Source organism: Neolamprologus brichardi, chromosome 18, assembly GCF_056152115.1.
Source record: "Neolamprologus brichardi isolate AB-2024 chromosome 18, ASM5615211v1, whole genome shotgun sequence".
NCBI lineage: Eukaryota > Metazoa > Chordata > Actinopteri > Cichliformes > Cichlidae > Neolamprologus > Neolamprologus brichardi.
Window position 1 is genome coordinate 3881620 of NC_142121.1, and position 18631 is coordinate 3900250.

The 18631-nt window shown below is 43.1% G+C and overlaps 3 protein-coding genes across 4 annotated transcripts; all 3 read right to left on the reverse strand.

The window, feature by feature from the left end:
* Positions 1-239: 239 nt before the first annotated feature.
* Positions 240-3383, reverse strand: LOC148097329 (uncharacterized). 2 transcript variants are annotated; one of them, XM_087832552.1, is made up of 4 exons: positions 2950-3383; positions 2048-2145; positions 1885-1963; positions 240-1727 (listed from the first exon to the last, which is right to left on the reverse strand). In XM_087832552.1, exons 1-4 carry the CDS (start codon positions 3239-3241, stop codon positions 901-903), a joined length of 1296 nt encoding a protein of 431 aa, XP_087688678.1. In that variant the 5' UTR covers positions 3242-3383; the 3' UTR covers positions 240-900. The 2 variants fall into 2 exon arrangements, with proteins under 2 accessions (XP_087688678.1, XP_087688677.1); XM_087832551.1 differs by having other exon boundaries at positions 1885-1966.
* Positions 3384-5588: 2205 nt separating this feature from the next.
* Positions 5589-9290, reverse strand: LOC102793218 (uncharacterized). The gene is made up of 3 exons (XM_087832549.1): positions 8801-9290; positions 7844-7904; positions 5589-6823 (listed from the first exon to the last, which is right to left on the reverse strand). The coding sequence occupies exons 1-3, from the start codon at positions 9149-9151 to the stop codon at positions 5877-5879; spliced, it is 1359 nt and encodes a 452-aa protein (XP_087688675.1). The 5' UTR covers positions 9152-9290; the 3' UTR covers positions 5589-5876.
* Positions 9291-13024: 3734 nt separating this feature from the next.
* On the reverse strand, positions 13025-18500 carry LOC102782815 (uncharacterized). Its single transcript, XM_087832550.1, has 4 exons — positions 17663-18500; positions 16416-16531; positions 15674-15800; positions 13025-14558 (listed from the first exon to the last, which is right to left on the reverse strand). The coding sequence occupies exons 1-4, from the start codon at positions 17922-17924 to the stop codon at positions 13720-13722; spliced, it is 1344 nt and encodes a 447-aa protein (XP_087688676.1). The 5' UTR covers positions 17925-18500; the 3' UTR covers positions 13025-13719.
* Positions 18501-18631: the final 131 nt, after the last annotated feature.

Sequence of the window (18631 nt, forward strand, 5' to 3'; positions counted from 1 at the left end):
TGTTAAAACAGTTTTGAGTTTAAATCAAACATCACCATCCACTAAAAACGTTTCCCCTACAGTTCAAAGTCTTTTTCCCCTCATGGAAGTTTCATTTGCTCTTGGCTGTTACCTTTTTCAGTTCAGGATCTTTTGAGTAGTTCTTTCTCTGCAGACGTGACCAGACTTCAGTATCCATCCACTTTATCCAAACAGAGCTGTTAGCTTTGGATTTTGTGGATTTGCTTTGTTTTTACTGGCAGAGTGCGACAGCTCCTCGGGCTTTATTTGGGTTCAGCAACTTTACAAAGACTGAAACTTCTGAAAGTACGATTACATTTTGGTTTTAGGTTAGTAAGCATGGACACAGTTAACTGAAGCTGAGTTTTAATTAAACATGACAACCTTGACGCCCAAGACAAATACTTGATGGACACAAAGCCCTTCCTTCTGTTACCTGGGGTCAAAGGTCAGAGTTTAGACAGAGAAGCAGATGCCTCCAGCTCCTCTGGGGGGACACTGAGGAGCTAAAGACTCATTTATTTAGACTGGCTTTTAACTAGATTTGTGCTGTATGATCGATTGTGTTGTTTTATGTACATAGTTCTTATCTGGTGAAGAGTGCTAGATAAAGTTATTATTAATATGAAGACCTAATCTGTCAGGTGTGTCCTCACCTGGGAAGAAGAGCAGACTAAGAGCGACTCAGAAGTCTGATTAAAACTGGAAGCAGAGGCCTGAAATCGAGCCGATCCCGGCGGCCAAACTGTCTGCTGCTCCAATGAAACGCGTAGAAACGTACGCAGGTGATCCAAGAACATCTGTTTTGTGTTCAAACATACACGACACATTTTTACAGTAGGTCACGTGTTTCTGAGACGACCTCACTGCAGATATCTGCAACGCCGCTTCTCCCAGCTGTCACTGCACGGCGCCAAACCGTTTCTCCCCTGCGTGGAGCGTGATGTGGCGCCGCAGGTGGCTGCCTGATATGAACGTCTTGTTGCAGTACGAACACCTGAACTGTTTGCAGTCCGTGTGGACGGTCATGTGGACCTTCAGCGACCCCGACTGGGCAAAACGTTTGCCACAGTGGACGCAGCCGTAGCGTTTCTCGCCCGTGTGGACGCTCTGGTGGCGTTTGAGGTTGCTGGAGTCTGAGAAGCGTTTACCGCAGAGCTCGCAGACGAACGGTTTCTCGCCGGTGTGGACCCTCATGTGGGTTTTGAGGTTCTTGAGGCAGGCGAGCTTTTTCCCGCAGCAGTTACAGACGAACGACTTTCCCCCGCCATCCTCGCCTCTGTGGCTTGCCGCTCTGCTGATGGCATCCTGTCTCCACCCGCCCCTCCGGATGAAGGAGCGATGTGCTCCTGGCGTCTCCTTCCTAACAGGAAGCTCGTCTGCAGGCACCGCCCTCTGCTGGCTGCTCTGGAAACCTGCAGGTCGCTCTGCTGCAGACAGACTCGCCTTGCTGAGCGGGAAGGTGAAGCTGCCACCTGAATTGGACGCCGATGAGCAGCCGGCCTCCGCTCCCGGAGGATTTTGGGTGGTGTGGGAGCCATGCTGAAGCTGCGGCTCAAATATCAAACAGTCGTAGCTGCTGGTTTCTGACCTCTGGGTGTTCTGGACAGAGGTGGAGGTAGAGCTGACTTCCCCGCTCGTCCACGAGATGCCACCATCGTTTGCTGCTTCCTGTTTGATTGCAGCTTCTGCCTCCACCTGTCCCTCGTCATTGTGACAGAAACTTTCTGGAGATAAAAAGCAGAAAGAGTTGTAGCCTCTTAAACAGCTTAAACTGGACACCATCGCGGTTTAGATCTGTTCTGTATGAGCCAGCTACAAACTAAAAAGACTACACTGAGTCAAACAGGAAGTAAAAGGCTCTCTTCAGGTTCTTATACTCACTGTCCGGCTCAGACTGGGACCAGGATACGCAGTCATCGTCCTCCACTTTGATCACAGCAGCTGTGGTAACATCTGCAGGCTGCTGGATTTGGAGGAGAGAGGTTAAACAATGAAGAGTGAGGGAGGAAATCCTGCTGATGCTCCTCCCACCTTTTCTACTCACCGTACTCTGTGTGGTTTCCTGTCTCGGCTCTGCAGGCGAGTTGTGGTCTCTGCACTGAGGCATCGCCTGATTGGACACTCTGGACAAGACTACCTCACCTGCAGGAAGTGAGTGAGGATGGCGTTTAAAGTTCTGAATCATGTACAGCTGTAAATGTTTTTTTTTTTCTGTGCATTGCTGCGGTTTTATTGTCCTTTATGTCCTTTTTCTTCTGCAAATTGATCTACATCAGTTCTTTAAGATGTAGTTCTACTGGGTTTTGGGTCCAGCGAGCGTGGGGACCAATCAGTGATATCAATTCCTTCATCTTCCAGGAAGCGCCTGCATACTCATCGCATGAGGCCGGGGATTGTCGTGCACCAGGAGGAACCCAGGACCCGCTACTTCAGTACAGGCTGTGACAGCGGGTCCATGGATTGCATCCCGTTACCTAGCAGCAGTCAGGGTGCCGTTGGCTAGCCAGTAGACATCTGTGCATCCCTCAATGCCTCCCAATACCATCACTGACCTACCTAAATTTTGGCACAAAACCTTTTCACGTCTATCACGTGTGCTCAGGGTGAGCCTGCATCTGCCAAATCAGGTATTCTATGGCTGGAGGTGTTTTACTTCCTGTGCACACTCTGCAGGTAGGGCACGGGGATCGCCTCATACTATCAGAAGTGCTACTGACCTCTAAAACTAATGGAAAAAGTCAGAAAAAATAATAAACATAAAACATTTCTTTTTGTACTCTACCTGTTGTTTATTTCATTGACACCGAAGCAGCAGGAAATGGTTAACAACCCGTCTGTTACCAAACTGACCGCGTCACTCTGGTCAAAAAGTTTTCCTTTCGTTTTTACAGTGTAGTTGCTGTGAATTTAGAAGTTAACGGTCGGTTACCTGTCACGGTCGGTTACCTGTCGCGGTCGCGTTCCTCTTCAGTTCGGCTCGTGCGCGGCCGCTCGCGTGGAGCACCGCGCTGCCGCTGGCGGTAACCGCGGCTCGCAGTGCGGTCGCTCGGGCGGCCCGCAGCTCCATGAGGCGCAGTTTCCTCCGCAGCACCTCGTTTTCTTTGCGGCTCCGCGAGATCTCCAGCTGCAGCACCGAGTAGCCGCTGTCCACGAGCTCGCAGATCTCCGCCACGGCCGTGTTGGCCAGCACCTCCATGATGGAGGCGAGCTGCGCGTGGAAGGCGGCCGCGGGGGACATTGTCCAATCCAGCGCGTGCGTGTATCCGAAGCAGAACGATCCACACCGCGGGCTCGAGGCAGGACCTTGGACTCCACCGTTAGCTTACCTGAATGTAGCCGCTCACCTGATGTGCGCTCTCCGATACAGACCAGGAAGTGATGGCGGGGGCTGGAATTAATCCACAGTGCGCATGTGCAAAGTATCATTTTACTGTTTCAAGCAAATTTCAGGTATGAAAACGTCCCAATAACTCCTCGTTTGATTGTCCTTCTTAGGGAGATGAAACCTGTATCAACTCACGTTTATATTTTATTTTAAAATTTATTTTATTTGTTGTTTTTGAGAGTCTCTTGTTCGTTATAAAAAGAAGAAAAGAAAAAAAGAAATGTATGTTTTTCTACCAGAGCCGGTGTTCTAGTCTTTTTGCTCCGGTACCGCCTTCCCCATTTTAATAAGCGTGTCTAACCATCAAATGTAAATGAATATAGTAATTATTTAAGAGTAAAAGCTATATTAAACAAATACATGTGTGAAAATGTGATTTTAAAAACAAGCTTTTCTGTATAAAATCACAAAATCAAACCAAATCAACCAGTAGTCTAATTTCCTGCTCACTGATAAAGCCATAAATATTTATTCCTACAAATTGTTTTTACAAAGAAGAAGGAAAAAACAAAACAAGCGATAACGAGGTTCTCAAGCCTGAAATGGTTAGTAGAGAAGTTCTCTGGATTTAAATACCTAAATATACTTTGTTTTAAAAATAGTTTTAATGTGAGAAAATGAAGGCAGACTGTGAAGAAATGACACGTTGTGTATTGTGTTGCAGAGATATCGACTCAAACTGAACTGTACTTTCATGTGGCATCACTTTGTACCACAACATTGTGCCTGCAGTCAGTGAACTTTTATTTAACCACATAATGAAAAACATATTCTTATTTACAATGACAGTCTGGGAAAACCGCACAAACATTGCACCTTGCTGTGAAGGCTTTTGATAGTTTCTGCAAATCCTGATCCACATTGAACAAACTCATTATTATTTACACATGAAATAAGATGCAAAACACTTTTTAACCATTTTATTACCCAAACATTAGACAAACTGTCATTCAACATAAACCGTATCAACAATACTTTCTGTGAAACAACTTCCAATATGTGCAGCAGACTTTGTAACAGCACAGCTTTTAACTGATGAACATGCTGCTCTTATTTTAGCTAAAAAGCCAAAAAAATGTGTGTAACAGCTTCCTGGAACCTTTTTCTTTTGTCCAACAAACGCAGAAATGTTAACAAGAAAACAGAAAATTATGAACTTAGAAACCCTAAATATTATAAGTGGTTGTTTAAATTATTCAGAATGAGATGTTTTTTATCTGTTTGGGTGTTGCTGCACGTGCAGATGTAGCTACATGTCAACACAAAGATTAGCTTGGTAATACTACTCCATGTAAACACATTAATCAATACAAACCTGGCTTATGGATGAGCACGTGTAACATGCCTTGTGATTCTTGTTAGAAAGGTTTCTTTCTGTGTCGCTCACGTGTCCTGTTCATGTCTGTTAAAATAACTCAAATTGTCAGTATTTAAGGTAAAAGGAGCTGAACTTAGTGATGTGGTGACAATTTAAGCAGCTTTTAGGGTTTAAAAAAAAAAAAAAAAAAAGCATTTTGGAGTACAAGGAAAAATTGCAGTTCCTCTGATGTCCACCGGAGGCTACTTCAACAGTGAGTCAGGCTGCAGTTACCGTAGCAGCCTGTAAACATGTTTTGATGTTTACAGGCTGCTACGGTAACTGCTACAAATATGGTTCTAGTCTCTATTGACCGTTTGAAGACTAAGAGCAGCATGGGGGGTGAAATATTTCAAATCTGTTAAGGCTTTAAGTTAAGGACGTGGACAGTGTTACAAGACGGATGTAGCCGACGTGACTTCACCTCTAGCAGACTCATGTCCTGGATAATTTTTAGAATGATCCAAATCTAGAAAACTAACTCGGTTTTATTGAAAATGAGCGACTGGGCCTATAAGTCGTTAGGGATGTCTTTACAGAGGTCAGGTCACAGGGCAGTTTCCACACAGACTTCTACAGGACCAGGCAGCTACCGCCCCCTGGTGGCATCTTAAAAATGCAGGTTAAGGCACTTCTGCATTAGCTGATAACTTTGCACGCTACCCTATAATCTAAATATGGTCACTTCCAGTTTCAAAAAGCGGAGCCTGTAGTGATGGCGCAGTTTCCATGTCCATCTTTTATATACAGTCCCAGTACCATCACGGCCAATTCATGTTTGTAGCGACTGCCGAGCTTTTTCTTATGCACAAGAGACGTCACCCGAAATAAAGACAACAGGGCTGATATAAAAAAGATCTTAACTGGTTTTTACAGGCAGATTTTAGAGATAAGATGCATCAGATTCAGTAGCTGAACGACATGTGGGCCAATCACAGAGACGCAGACACGTGAAGCACGTTAGATAAACTATGGACAGATTTGATCTCTTATGTTTTGAGATGTTAGAGTGAAAGAATAAAAGATGATAAATTTAAGTAATAATTTAAGTTATAAAAATAGTCATATTAGCTGATGGAAGCACAAAATAAATGTTTTTTTAAATGTTCGTAAAAACCAGCATTTGGGCATTTAGGGGTCGCTCGGGACGTTCGGGTGACACTTCTTCATGTGCAACTTGAGGCTGTATTTGACGATGAAGCTCCGGGAGCAGAGCCTGCAGGCGTACGGCCGCTCGCCCGTGTGAACGCTCAGGTGCGACTTCAGGTGAGCCGACTGGGTGAACTTCTTGCCGCACTGCTCACAGCTGAACGGCCTCTCGCCCGTGTGGATGCGCATGTGGACCTCCAGGTTCTGCGACGTGGCGTACGTCTTGTTGCAGAGGGAGCACACGAAACGCTTCCCTCTGCCTCCCGCGCTCGGCTGCCCGTTGCAGAGCTGCGGCCGCCCCGCCTGGTCCCTGTAGAGGGCAAAGTTCATGACATCGCCGCCGTCTTCGTACTCGAAGGCAGAGCTGCTGGCTTCGGACAGCTGGCAGTCTGTGGGGGTCGAGCCGGAGACGCTGAGCACCTTCAGCCCAAAGGCGTCGCCATCCGCGTTTCCGTCTTGGTGAAACGCAGTAAAAGTCATCTGACCCTTTGACTGTTTGGGCCACCCTGGGTCGACGGTCAGATCGAGGTCTGCCTGGTTTGACGGAGACTCGATCAGAGCGCCGCTGCTAAAATAAACCGGCCTGTTGGCGTTCGAAGGAACCAGCGAGCACTCCTGAACCAGATGAATGTCGGGGTCCATCTGTGACGAGTACGACACAGCAGATTCGCCAGGTTCCATCTCGACCTCGTCGTCAAGCTGCTCGGGACATCCCGGCTCACGATCGGGAGAGTCCAGAGTGTAGACGGACACGGTCTTCTGCGTCCCTGCTGTCAGGTCGGATGTTTTCTGTGCCAGCTGCTCAGACGATGACCTATTCTCCGTCTCCAAGCTTTCACGCCAGCGCCGCTTTGTGCGCCGGCTGATGGGAGTCGATGTGATGCCCTCTCTGGCTGCAGGCGCCACCCCATCAGCTGTTAACTTAGTACCTAAGAAATTATAATATAAGTTTTCATGATAAGATTCAATGCTGTGAAATGTTGAGCATCAGAACATCACGTTCTCATCCCAAAACCTAACATACAACAATATGTTACACTTTCAGAAACATGAGAACTGTTTGGAATGAATCTACAGATGTACACTAACTAACAAGATTAAGGTTGTGGTTAGGTTTAGGGCTGGAATACATGGCTGGAACGTGTGTTAACACAGGGAGCTTCGTTCTGTTGGATTGGATCCACAATCCGACACGTATTACAGGAACGCTCCTATGGGAAACCTCGGGACAAATTGTCGGTATGCTACACGTTGGTAATGAGAACGATCTCATCAGGACAAATTAGATGAATATCAGCTGTGGATGATGAGCCCGGAGTATTCTTGATGTTGTTGATGATGTGCCGTTTTTAATTTTTTTGTAAGTATTATTTATTTTTCTAATTTAATGATTTTCCTCCCTGAGAATGACATTTTTATTTTTAGGAAGTTGAGAAATCACTCATGCCTTAACTGACAAAGAAAGACTCCCATCCTCGTTCTCACAGCGCCAAATCCAGCTCATTAATCTAACTCTGATATCAGAGCAGTGCATGGTGTAAACTGATACATGTCATACATTTTAAAGGAGACAGAAAAATTAAAGAGGAAAAATGAAAGGAAAGAAGTGAAGTGACCAGATATCACTCCTTAATTCTTTTTTTCCTAATAGAGCATTATAGAAACCCGTAGCCATGACGACTACACTCTGGTTGGTAATTTATTGATGTGTTTCTTTACTAATGATTGTTTGTTCCCTGCGGTGCGTTCGAGTGCAGCAGATTTTTTATTACTTTGGAATTAAATTTTGAAGTTTGGGTGTAAATAACCGTAACGCTACAGCTCTGCAGAAAGTTTTACAGAGACGTTTCTGCTTTTTTCTCTCTGTTTTAAATTGTTCTGGAGCATGAACACAACCTTAATCATTGTTAATAAACACACAAAAGATTTGCCGCAGGTCGTTTACTCACCTTCCTCAAAGACGTCGTTACTGTCCGAGTCCTCGTCTTTAATCAGCACCACTTCTGGAAGCTGCAGACGCAAAAGACAACATTAAAAGGAGACGATTAAAATACAGTTTTTATAGAAACACAAACTAAAGAAGAATAAATGTTTCTGGAGTCCTGATTGGCTGACTTATCATTGGGATTCATTTAAACTTCAGTATCTCAAATCTTCAGTTAGAGATCATGCTCTCTCTCAAACTGCCCTCAGGCTTCAGGCCTGATGACAAAACAAACACGTCAGGCTGCACTGAGCATGTGCAGAGATAAGACCGTTTTCTCCTTTTGTTTGGAAAAGAAAGTTTGATGGCATAAACCTGTTTGTAAAAGTGAAATTAAATCTGTGGAAAACACTTCTTTTTAAGTGCTGATTAACTGTAAGGATGAACTCGAGGTTTATACATTTTGGTTTTAATTCAAGTGAAATAAATGAAAACTTTTAAACTAGTTTTAACTTTAAATTATTTCCAAAACTATTCTGATTATTACTGCAGTAATTATTAATAAATTATCCTCATTTCAGAGAATTTTCAGATTTGGGCGATTTAAAAAGAACACATGTTGTAAATATCTTCCATTTATTGTCAGATTAGATAAAACATTGAGTTAAATATTTAAGCATTGGCACAAAATATCAATAAATTAAACGATCATCTGAGTTGTTTTGAATACTGATTGCAGATTGATTCAGTTCATTTTATTAGTCATTATTGTTTATAACAAATACCTGTATTTGTGATTACATACACGAAAGTTTCCGGGACATTTCTTAGGTAATTATGTCATTCAGACAAAATGTTATTTATTCCGTTTTGTGAGCCGACTGTATTACACTTCCGGCTCTAACCTGCGGTTGTTATCATTGCTCTCTGATGTCTGCCTGTTCCCGGGCTTCAGGTTGATTCAGACCCGCAGAGTGCTCACCTCGTCCCGCACCGCTCCAGCCGCGGCTCCTCGTCCGTCACCTTCCCGCTGCTGCTGCGTTGTTCCCGACTGCTGCGTAGCCTCCGCCGCCGGTGAGACCTCCGGTCCATCCGCATCCGCAGCCTCCCTTCCTCCTCCTCCCCCGCTGCTCCCCCGGACCACGATTGACTCGATGAGGTGTAGCTTCTTCTTCAGGTCCTCGTTCTCCTTGTGGCTCCGGGTGATCTCCAGTTGCAGCACCGCATAGCCTTCATCCACCACCTCGCAGATCTCCGCCACCGCCGCTTTGGTCAGCGCGGCCATGATGACGGAGAGCTGCTCGTGGAGAGCTTTGCTGCTTAAACCGGACATCCCGACGAACCAACGGAACCCGAACCGGACCACACGGAGCCGCAAGGTGGGCGCAATGTAGCCGCGAGTGGAACCTGTTTGGACTTTCAACCGTCGGCAAGAGAAAAAAGAGAAAACGGTTCCTGCAACACTTCACTTCCGGAACAACACCGCTGCCTTCAGAATAAGAGCCTGTTGTTATCCACAGAACTACATTAAGAACGCCGTCAGTGAGCGACTGCTAACGGCAAGAAAACAGAACAGAGCATGCGTAATTAAACATTGCTAAGGGTTTAATGTAAAAATAGAAAAAAAGTGCGTTTTCAGGCTGTTAAAATAGTACAAGTGAAAAGGTTTAAATAAATAAGAAAAAACTGTCTATAATGGTAACAATGAAAAGTGCGGATTAAATAAAATAATAAAACTATTATTTGTAATAATAATAATAATGTAATTGTAATAATGTAAAGCTAAGTCGGTAGGAAAAAGAAAATATACAATAGACTTTTTAAAAAATTCAGATAGTAAATTGGACAAAATAATCATCAAAAATTAAAAAAATTAAAGCTGCAAGCAGCGTTATGAGGGTCTTTGCACCCCGGCATGTCGAGCCACGCCAAACACCTACAACCAGCACGTCCGATCTGATGTCACATTGATGGAATTCATGCATTTAACCACCAGCTAACATTTCATCTCATTCAATCATGATTACAGTCGTCCCACTAGGTGGCGCTCTAACCATTACTGACAAATGACATACCAAACATTTCCGAGCTCGAGTCTCATCATGCCTGCGACGTTTGGGAGAGATTGGACATGGTGTTTTTGAGTGACAGCAGAGTACTGCTTTTTGGCGAGTGATTCAAACTCTAAGTGCTGCCATGACCACCCCGTTTCCCTGAACGGAAAAAGCTTCGCAATTTAACATCACAAAGGTCTTTAGATGCCACGCACTGCAGATCATTCCAATCTGACGAAATCCCTTAGAGGAGTTCGTCAAAGTACGGTGCCTGAAAAGAGGGGAAAATGTCGCCAAAATTACACATTAATTTTAAAATGGCTGACTTCCTGTTGGATTTGGGATATTGCTCCAAGAGACTTTTTTGTACATCTTGATATCTTCCATAAGCTTACCAGGTTTGAGACTCATACATAAAACACAGAGTAGGGGCTGATGATTTGAAATTTTGTAGGGGGCGCTGTGGAGCCATTTTGCGCTATTCAATGAAAAGGATCAAATAACAAGATAGCCCTGATCAGATTGGAGGGGTGCGCCAAATTTCAACACTTTTTAAGCTTTCCAAGCCCCTCAAAAGCCACTTCATCTTTCATGGTGAACTGCGTTGCCACCAGGGTGCGCCGTTCAGTTTAAAGTCACAATTGACTGACCAAAGATGAAGCTTATACGACCAAATCCCAAGGAGGAGTTCGCAAACGTTCGAGGCATGGAAATGGCAAAATTAGAGCCAAAATGTCATCTTCACGTCCAAATGGCGGACTTCCTGTTGGGTTCGCGTCAATGGGCCCACAGACTTTTTTGTTCGTCTTGGCATGGTACACATGTGCCAAATTTCATACATGTAGCTCAAACGATGTGGTCGTAGGGCTGCATTTAACAAGGCATAGGTGGCGCTCTAGAGCCATTTCCCAGTGCTCATATGTAAAACCATTAAAATACAAAATTTTTCACCAGACCTGGCATGTGTGCAAAATTTCATGAGTTTTTGAGCATGTTTAGGCCCTCAAAAAGGCTCTTGTTTTGCCTGAATAATAATAATAATAAGAAGAAGAAGAAGAAGAAGAAATGGAGCAGATACAATAGGGCCTTCGCACTCTCAGTGCTCGGGCCCTAAATAGATAAAATTCTTTTGAAATAACAAAAATGCAAAATGACACTGACACAAACTCATAAAAATAGAATAACTAACTATAAATATAAAGATTCAAAGTAAAACTGGAAAATGTATGAACTCAAACTATAAGATCTAATAGAAGAGGCTGGATTTTAATCATCTTTAATTTATTGTACCATTCCTTGTATTTATATTTTAGTCTTTAGACATGTTCATGAAGACTCTGCTTTTCATCCAAGAGGCCTCTTCAGTTCTAAGATAACCGGCTGTGTTTCCCGGGTGTTTAACCCCTCGTCGGTTCTCTGCCCTTCAAGGTTTACCTGAGGGTGACCTGTTGAGCATCCACCATCATGCTGAGGTCACCTGAGGCAAGATGTGAGCGCGGGTTGATGATTCAGCTGTACAGCTGCATTTAAAGGAGGAAGCCAGCGTTCACATTTTGCAGTTTCAGAGGAGTGAAGGAGGTCAAGTGTCCACTGTGATCCACCATCACTGAACGGGATTGGTCGCTTAGGACATCGGCTCTCAGGACACGACAAGCGTTTCCTCAGGTGACCTCAACAGCTCAGGACTCCGAGTCCATTTGGGTTGACCCTATCCTCAGTGGCTGAGAACCTGCAGACGTATTTATATTGTTTATCATTTTGTTTTTTTTCACTTGTGTAAATATGAGAAAGAATAGAAGCCAATTAAGATTCAAGTAAATGCGATATAAACAGAACAGGCGTAGGACTGTAAACATAAACAAACTGATATTCTGTTTGCTGTTCAGATCCTTGAAGCATTTTGAAAACGAATGATATTTTTGCTGAACTGCTTTGAGGCGTGTGTGTGTGTGTGTGTGTGCGCGCCACTGTGTGAATAATTTAAAGACAGATTCTGGTTGTTTTTATTAGAAGCTGCAGGCTGAGCTGTGGAGCTGTCAGTTTGAACGGAGAGCACGGTTCAGACTCCAAACACACAACAAAGAGAAAACGCTGTCCTCTGATTGGCTGCCAGGTGTCGCCTCAGAAAGCAGAACTCCAGGTGTGTTAACCTGCAGGTAAATCAGGGATCGTTTAGTTTTCCTAAAGTAATGAAGACAAAATGAAATCACAATAAAATGATTTATTTGACCTTTGACTTACATTTATCTCAATTTTGACTTTTTAATTTGTTTTTATTAAATGTTTGTAATATTCTTAACATTATTTACTGTTTCACTTCATTTTGGTTTTATAGTTTTTAATGGTGAAATTCTTCAGTTTTAACATCTCATCATTTTCATCTAATGTAAATATGTCATTATATTTTTTAAACTATCTTTTGATTTACTTTTGAATGTCATCGTGCTTTTTCGTGATACTCACATCTTATTTTGAAAAACAGAATTTTTATGTTTTCACTTTAAAAAAAAATTCTCATTATTTTATCATCTTTAATTTATTCTCAATTTCAAAACAATCTTTTACAAAGTTTCATAATTTAGACATTTTAAGACAAATAATGTCTTAAAATTTCAACTTTGTAGTTTTGAGTTTTTTTATGTTAAACTGAACTTTTTTCTTGTCATAATTTTGACATTTTTCTCTAATATTTAATGTTCTCAGGATCTAGAATTTAAAGTTTTTCTCACATTTCAGATGCTTTTTGCATAATTTTGACATCTTATAATTGAACTTCTTTTCTGTGCTCACATTGACTTTTAATTTTCTTATAATTTGTACTTTATACATATTTTTATAACTGGAAATAATCAGTTTTTCTAGTCTCACTGACCCCTCAAAGCACTTGAAAATTGAATTATTTTCTAATTTTAACACATTATTATACATTATAAACTTATATTAAGTTATGAGATCAGACTGAGAATTCCTAATCGATCGACTGAACTAAACAGCAACTGTATTTTTGTGGTTCTTTCTCTGATGGATCTTTTTTTATGTCCACCTTAAAACACCGTCGTTAACAGATGACCATCACGTCCAAAATATGAATGTTCTTGCTTCCCTCAGATTTTGCACCTGAAACACGAGCAAAGCAAAGAAAATGATCAATGTGAGAGCGCACACTTTTATTTCCAGATATACGCCAAACAAAGAATATTCACATGCTCCATCCAAACGCCGGTTCTTGATCTTGAAAACAATCAAAGGGAACCTGAAACAGGGTCGTGTGTGTTTGTAAGAAATGAAGGATCAGGTCAGAGGGCCTCGTTTAATACAGAGGCACATGGTTACAAACAGGTAAGGCCTGAAAGACGACAGCAGTCAGAGCTATTGATCAGGTCTGTTCACCGATCAGCCACAACATTAGAACCAGCTCGTGCTGCCACGGGTGCAGCGGGTGGAGGTCCTCAGTGTTTTGTGGAACTTTAAGAAGAGTTTGCAGACAGAAGTAGACGATGAGTGAAGAAGCAGGTGTGAAGCGGATAAGTTAGATTTTGACGGTGACTGATCCACAGTGAACAGTTCCAGGGTTTCTCCTGTGTTTCCTTTGTTTTTACTCTGTTGCTTGGCTCCTCCCATGTCGTTCCTCCACCTTCAGGCTGGTCAGATGGCAACAATAATTATTCTCGTTTCTAGAAATGTGCTGCGAGCTGAACAGCCGCTGTAATCAGAGCGTACACGATGGTATTTATTCAGGGAAGCCTGTCAGGAGTGTTTAATGTTTTGGCTGATCAGTGGATATAAAATCAGTTTCCAATCAAATGTCTTGAACTGAGTAACAGCAGCGAGTTCTCCGGTAACCGGGTTAAAAGACCGCGACCGCCTGCTCGCCTTGATGGTGCTTCTGCTGGTGGATCCTCAGGTTCTGCTTCCCGGCGAATCTCTTCCCGCAGTGCTCGCAGGCGAACGGCCGCTCCCCGGTGTGCACGCTCTGGTGCGTCTTCAGGTGACCCGACTGCGTGAAGCGCTTCCCGCACTGAGCGCAGCTGTACGGTCGCTCACCGGTGTGGACGCGCACGTGCGTCTCCAGACTCCGGGAGGACGTGAAGCACTTGCCGCAGTAGCTGCAGACGAAGCGGCGGTCCCTGCTGTAGCGGTTGAGCTCTAGAGCGTCCAGTCTGGAGCCACCGAGCGCCAGCGCCAAAGGGAAACCGCCGGCATTTAAGTCAGACGGTTTGTCCATGAGCGTGGGACGCTGGTCCGGCTTCAGGTACGGCCGGTGAGGGACGGGCACCATGCTCGGCAGGCCCTGATTGGTCCATGATGAGCACAGATCCAGCTCTGAGTCAAAAGGCAGTGAACTAATCAGGGAGACGCCACGCTTCAGCTCCGAGGTCCCGGGCAGCGAGGCCGGACTTCCTCCTGACTCAAGCAGGAACGACTTCCTGCTGTGAGCCACAGACACAACGCGGTCTTCCGACTCCGACTCCAAGTCAAACACGATGTCCGAGGAGCAGCTTTCGACGCCCCCTGCGGGCCGCGGGGAACCGGGCGTGCTGCGGGACTCGTGATGCGCGAGTTGCTCTGAGATTGCGTTATTATTCTGGTCCCACGGCCGAAGGTCGGCGCAGGTTGTGTTTGAGATCCTCAACCGAGGCGCGCCCTGCTCGCTGTCCTCCGTGTCTGATGTCGGCACCTCGGTCCCTGCAGACACACAGAGGAAAACTGAAGTTCAAACGGAGCAGGTCAGGAATCTCAGGAATGTCCGCCTCCCCTGCAGCAGCGCTGCAGACCACGCCCCGCCACACACATTAACCTGGTAAAATACATATTTAAGCTGAATTTTGCAAATATCTATTTTACTTTTTTTAGCAGCATAGTATTTTTTTTTCCAATTATTTTTTAAAAGTCAGGTCAAGGTATGAGGGCGGCTCACAACAGTTTTTATTTGCTGGATCGTTTTAGTTCAGCTTTGCTTTTGTTATGTTTCTTTAAGAGTTCAAAATGTGTTAATTACATAAATAAAATGTATTTTTCTCTGTAGCACTTCATGGATTTCATAAGCAACACACCTTAGTTGTTCACACAAAGCATAAAGGTAAAAAAACAGTATATACAGTGTTATCTTCATTGTAGATGTCATAAAGTATTTGCGTCTCCCAGAGTTTTTGTTTGGGTGGAAACCGAGTCCAAATGGCTCTTTGAGTGTTAAAGGTTGCTGACCCCTGGTATAAACAGTCTGTGGCTGTTACTTAATACTCATATTTACATTTCTAATTATTTAATTTATTTCATTTTCTGATCATTTTTAAATTTAGAATTTATTTAATCTACTTATGTTTAATTTCTTTCAGCTGTAAAACTGAATTTCCCAACTTTAGGATAAATAAAGTAGATTTTATCCTTGAGGTAAAATAAATACATAAATAAAGTCTTGAAAAACAAATAAAAAAAATAATTACAATTTTATTTTTCATTCATCAGAGGAAAAAAAGCCCATCCATTTACTGCTGGCCTGGCCCCTCGCTCTTATTTTGAAAGTTTAAACTGACTGGACTGCAGTTGGTTTGATCTGATTTTGTTTCTGCTGCTTTTATTTGGTGGAACTTTGCTGCTAGTTTAAAATATTCACTTATTGATTGTTTTTTTTTTACTGTAAAGATTTGACACGTGAGTTTTAGCATTTTTAAAGAAGGAACTCTGTGATTGTTGCTCTTAAATAATAATGCAATTAAACTAAATCAATAGACACACTTAACATCCACACAGTATCTCTGAGCCTCCACCTGGAATCAAATACATTTTGCTGGTTTGCTCACCGTCCTCACTGATAAGCAGCTCGTCTGTTGTGGCGAGGTCAGATTCAGCTTCCTCTTTTGGTGTTTCCTGTTTTATCAGAACAACATCCTGTTCACTTGTCTCCTCTGCAGCTGCTGTCGAACCGTCCTGACAGTTAGAAAAAGCAGAGCTGTAGTAAATGTTTGTGACAGTGACACATCTTCTGCTGTTCAGAGGAAAAAAGTCAACGCTGTGCAGAAAACCGGCCTTTTGTCCGGAGATGTTCTTCCTGCTGTTTTGTCTTTGATGTCTCAGGGAGACTTTGTTTCCTCGGTCTGTTTCCTCTGATTCAGGGAGACCTGCTAAGTGTGGCCTGATTACGCTGAAAGCTTTTTAGCGACTTTTCACATTCATGAAAAAAGGTTTTTCTCTAAATATCCAAACTCACTCCATTTTCATCTTTTTATCAAAATCTCTGCAAACTTTATTACACTTTAGACCTTTTCATTATTTTTTTGATGATTTATTTTAGAGGAAAACTTTAGTGCAGCTGACGTCATTTAGTTCAGCCGTTTGTTTTCAAATCATTCAGAGGGAAACAGAAAGCTTCACTGAGCTTACTGCTGAGATTTTAATTCTAATTTGATTAAAAAAACGACGCTACGAGGCAAAAACGCTTCTGAAAATTAAAAAGGAAGCCCCTCCTCGTGTTACACATTAACATCACATCGTTATTTGACCGTGATCGGGTCTGCTCAGAGCTGACGTGGTGGGAAATCTCACCTCTGTGTTTGCAGGACTCGCCTCCGCTGTCACCTCCAGCACCGCGACACGTGCACATCGTCTGAGGTTTGACGCCTTCGGCTGCTTGGCGCTGACTCCAGCGGGCGAGGCGTGATCTGAGAGAATTTTAAAAAACACCACAAACACAAAAAAAAGGTCTTTAAGTGAATCAGGAGACCGAGAAACACAAAACACAGGATCCACTCCTGTCTCCGTTTTGTGCTGATTTTAAAACTGTGAGGAATTTAAAACTTTAAAGGTTTTAAAGTCACATGACTGCGATTGAATGCTGCATCTTTCAGACCAAACATTGCACACGCAGAGAACTTAAACTTAATTAATCTTTTTAAGGGATTTGAATGAGACAGTGGCTCTGTAGTTATCAGGTTATTTAATAAGATGAAATATTCTCTATTTATCCCAGGAGCTGGGAACTTCTAACAAAGCAGCTAAAATGTTAAACAACAGTGGAAAAGATCAATGAATCACAAATATGACAAAACAATAACAAAAAGAAGCTCAATTAAATAAAAGATGAAATAAAAGAGGTCAATACCTGAAAAAAATACAGTAAAAAAGTGAACAAACATCTTTTATACTTGTTTTATACTGGGTCAAATTGGTTTTATAAGGCTTTATAACTGTTTATACAGGTTTCATACTAGGTTTAACTGGTTTTATTCTGGGTTTATAATGGGTTTATAACTGGTCAGCTGCTGGTTGAATCATCAAACAGCAGCTCCAACTCCCAGCTTAGCCCCCCAAATATCAAAGTCAGTAATTTTGGTAGCGTTAAAAATAAAGTCGTTTAATAAAATCCACCTTTAAATCTCAAGATCGTTTCTGTTTTTCTAGTTATGACTCGTATTTTCTGCGTCTTTTATACCATCTCTTTATTTCGGCTGATGGAAGCAGCTGGAAAGTTTGGTTCATTCAAAGTGGGACTGGTAAACGCATTATCAGTGCTTGGTTTACAGTGAAAACACCCGAATAAAGTGTACACCGAGTGCAGTGCTGACTTTGATTTATAAGCCGAATTTATACATGACTATTGGAAAACATCACGCGGAGACAAAAGTGTCTGAATCTTTGACAGGGCAGTGAAAAAACGCCTTTTAAACTGTTTTTCAATGGAGCTTGGTTCACGTCGCTCTGAAACGCGCTGTGAGCCGGAACACAGGATGTCTCGCGCTCGAAACATCACCGGGGTCATTGACCTGCAGATGACCGAAAGCCTGAAAACTCACCCGGGGTGAAATCCAGCAGCCTCTCGCAGCCCTCCTCCTCCTCCAGCACGGCGGCGCTGCCCCGGTGACCCCGGGCGATGATGGACTCAATTAGCTCCAGTTTCCTCCGCAGCGCCTCATTCTCCTTGTGACTGCGGGTGATCTCCAGCCGCAGCACCGCGTAGCTGTCGTCCACCAGCTCGCAGATCTCCGCCACCGCTGCTTTGGTCAGCGCCTCCATGATGGACGTCAGCTGAGAGTGAAACCCCGTATAGCTCGTCATGTTCAGCCACCGAGAAACGACACCAGCCGCCGAACCGCGAATTAAATCGACATTAACAAACGCTGTGGACTCAGCAGAGGAGCGACGGCCCGCCCGTTTTCACGCTGAGAAAGGGTTTTTTTCAAACCCGGTGAAAAATAGGATGGATGCTGCGGAGCACCGACCGTTTTTGTTTGGAACGGATCCGTAGTCTCTTTAGCAACTTCCGCCAGAACTTTCAAAATAAAAGATCAAGATCTAGCCGTGCTAGGTTCAAGTATACATTATAAATACCAATTTCCGCTTAAATATATTACCTTTGATATAATTGTTGGATTCCTTTTCGTATTTTTAGATAATCTTTTTATTCAAACATAGTTAATGTATATTTGTGTCTTTAAATATTTTAAATGTTCCAGTTTTAACAATATACATATTAGCTATTGCTCTTTGACATTATGCCCCAGTATGTCTTTGTACTACGATTAGATATCAACTGAGGTTGAACATAGTGCTGTAAATCATCATCGCAGCCTTACTTTACCCAGGTAAGTAATTAACAACACGTGTTTTTTTTTTTTAGTTACAGTCGAAGAGCCTAGCAAAATGCCTCTTCAGATAATTAAAGTAACCACATTTCAAAGTTAAACAGCAGCACACATCTGAAAAGATCTCAGCATTCCTATTCGTGAATGTCCGCGCCTCTGTCGTGTCAGTCTTAAAGTCAG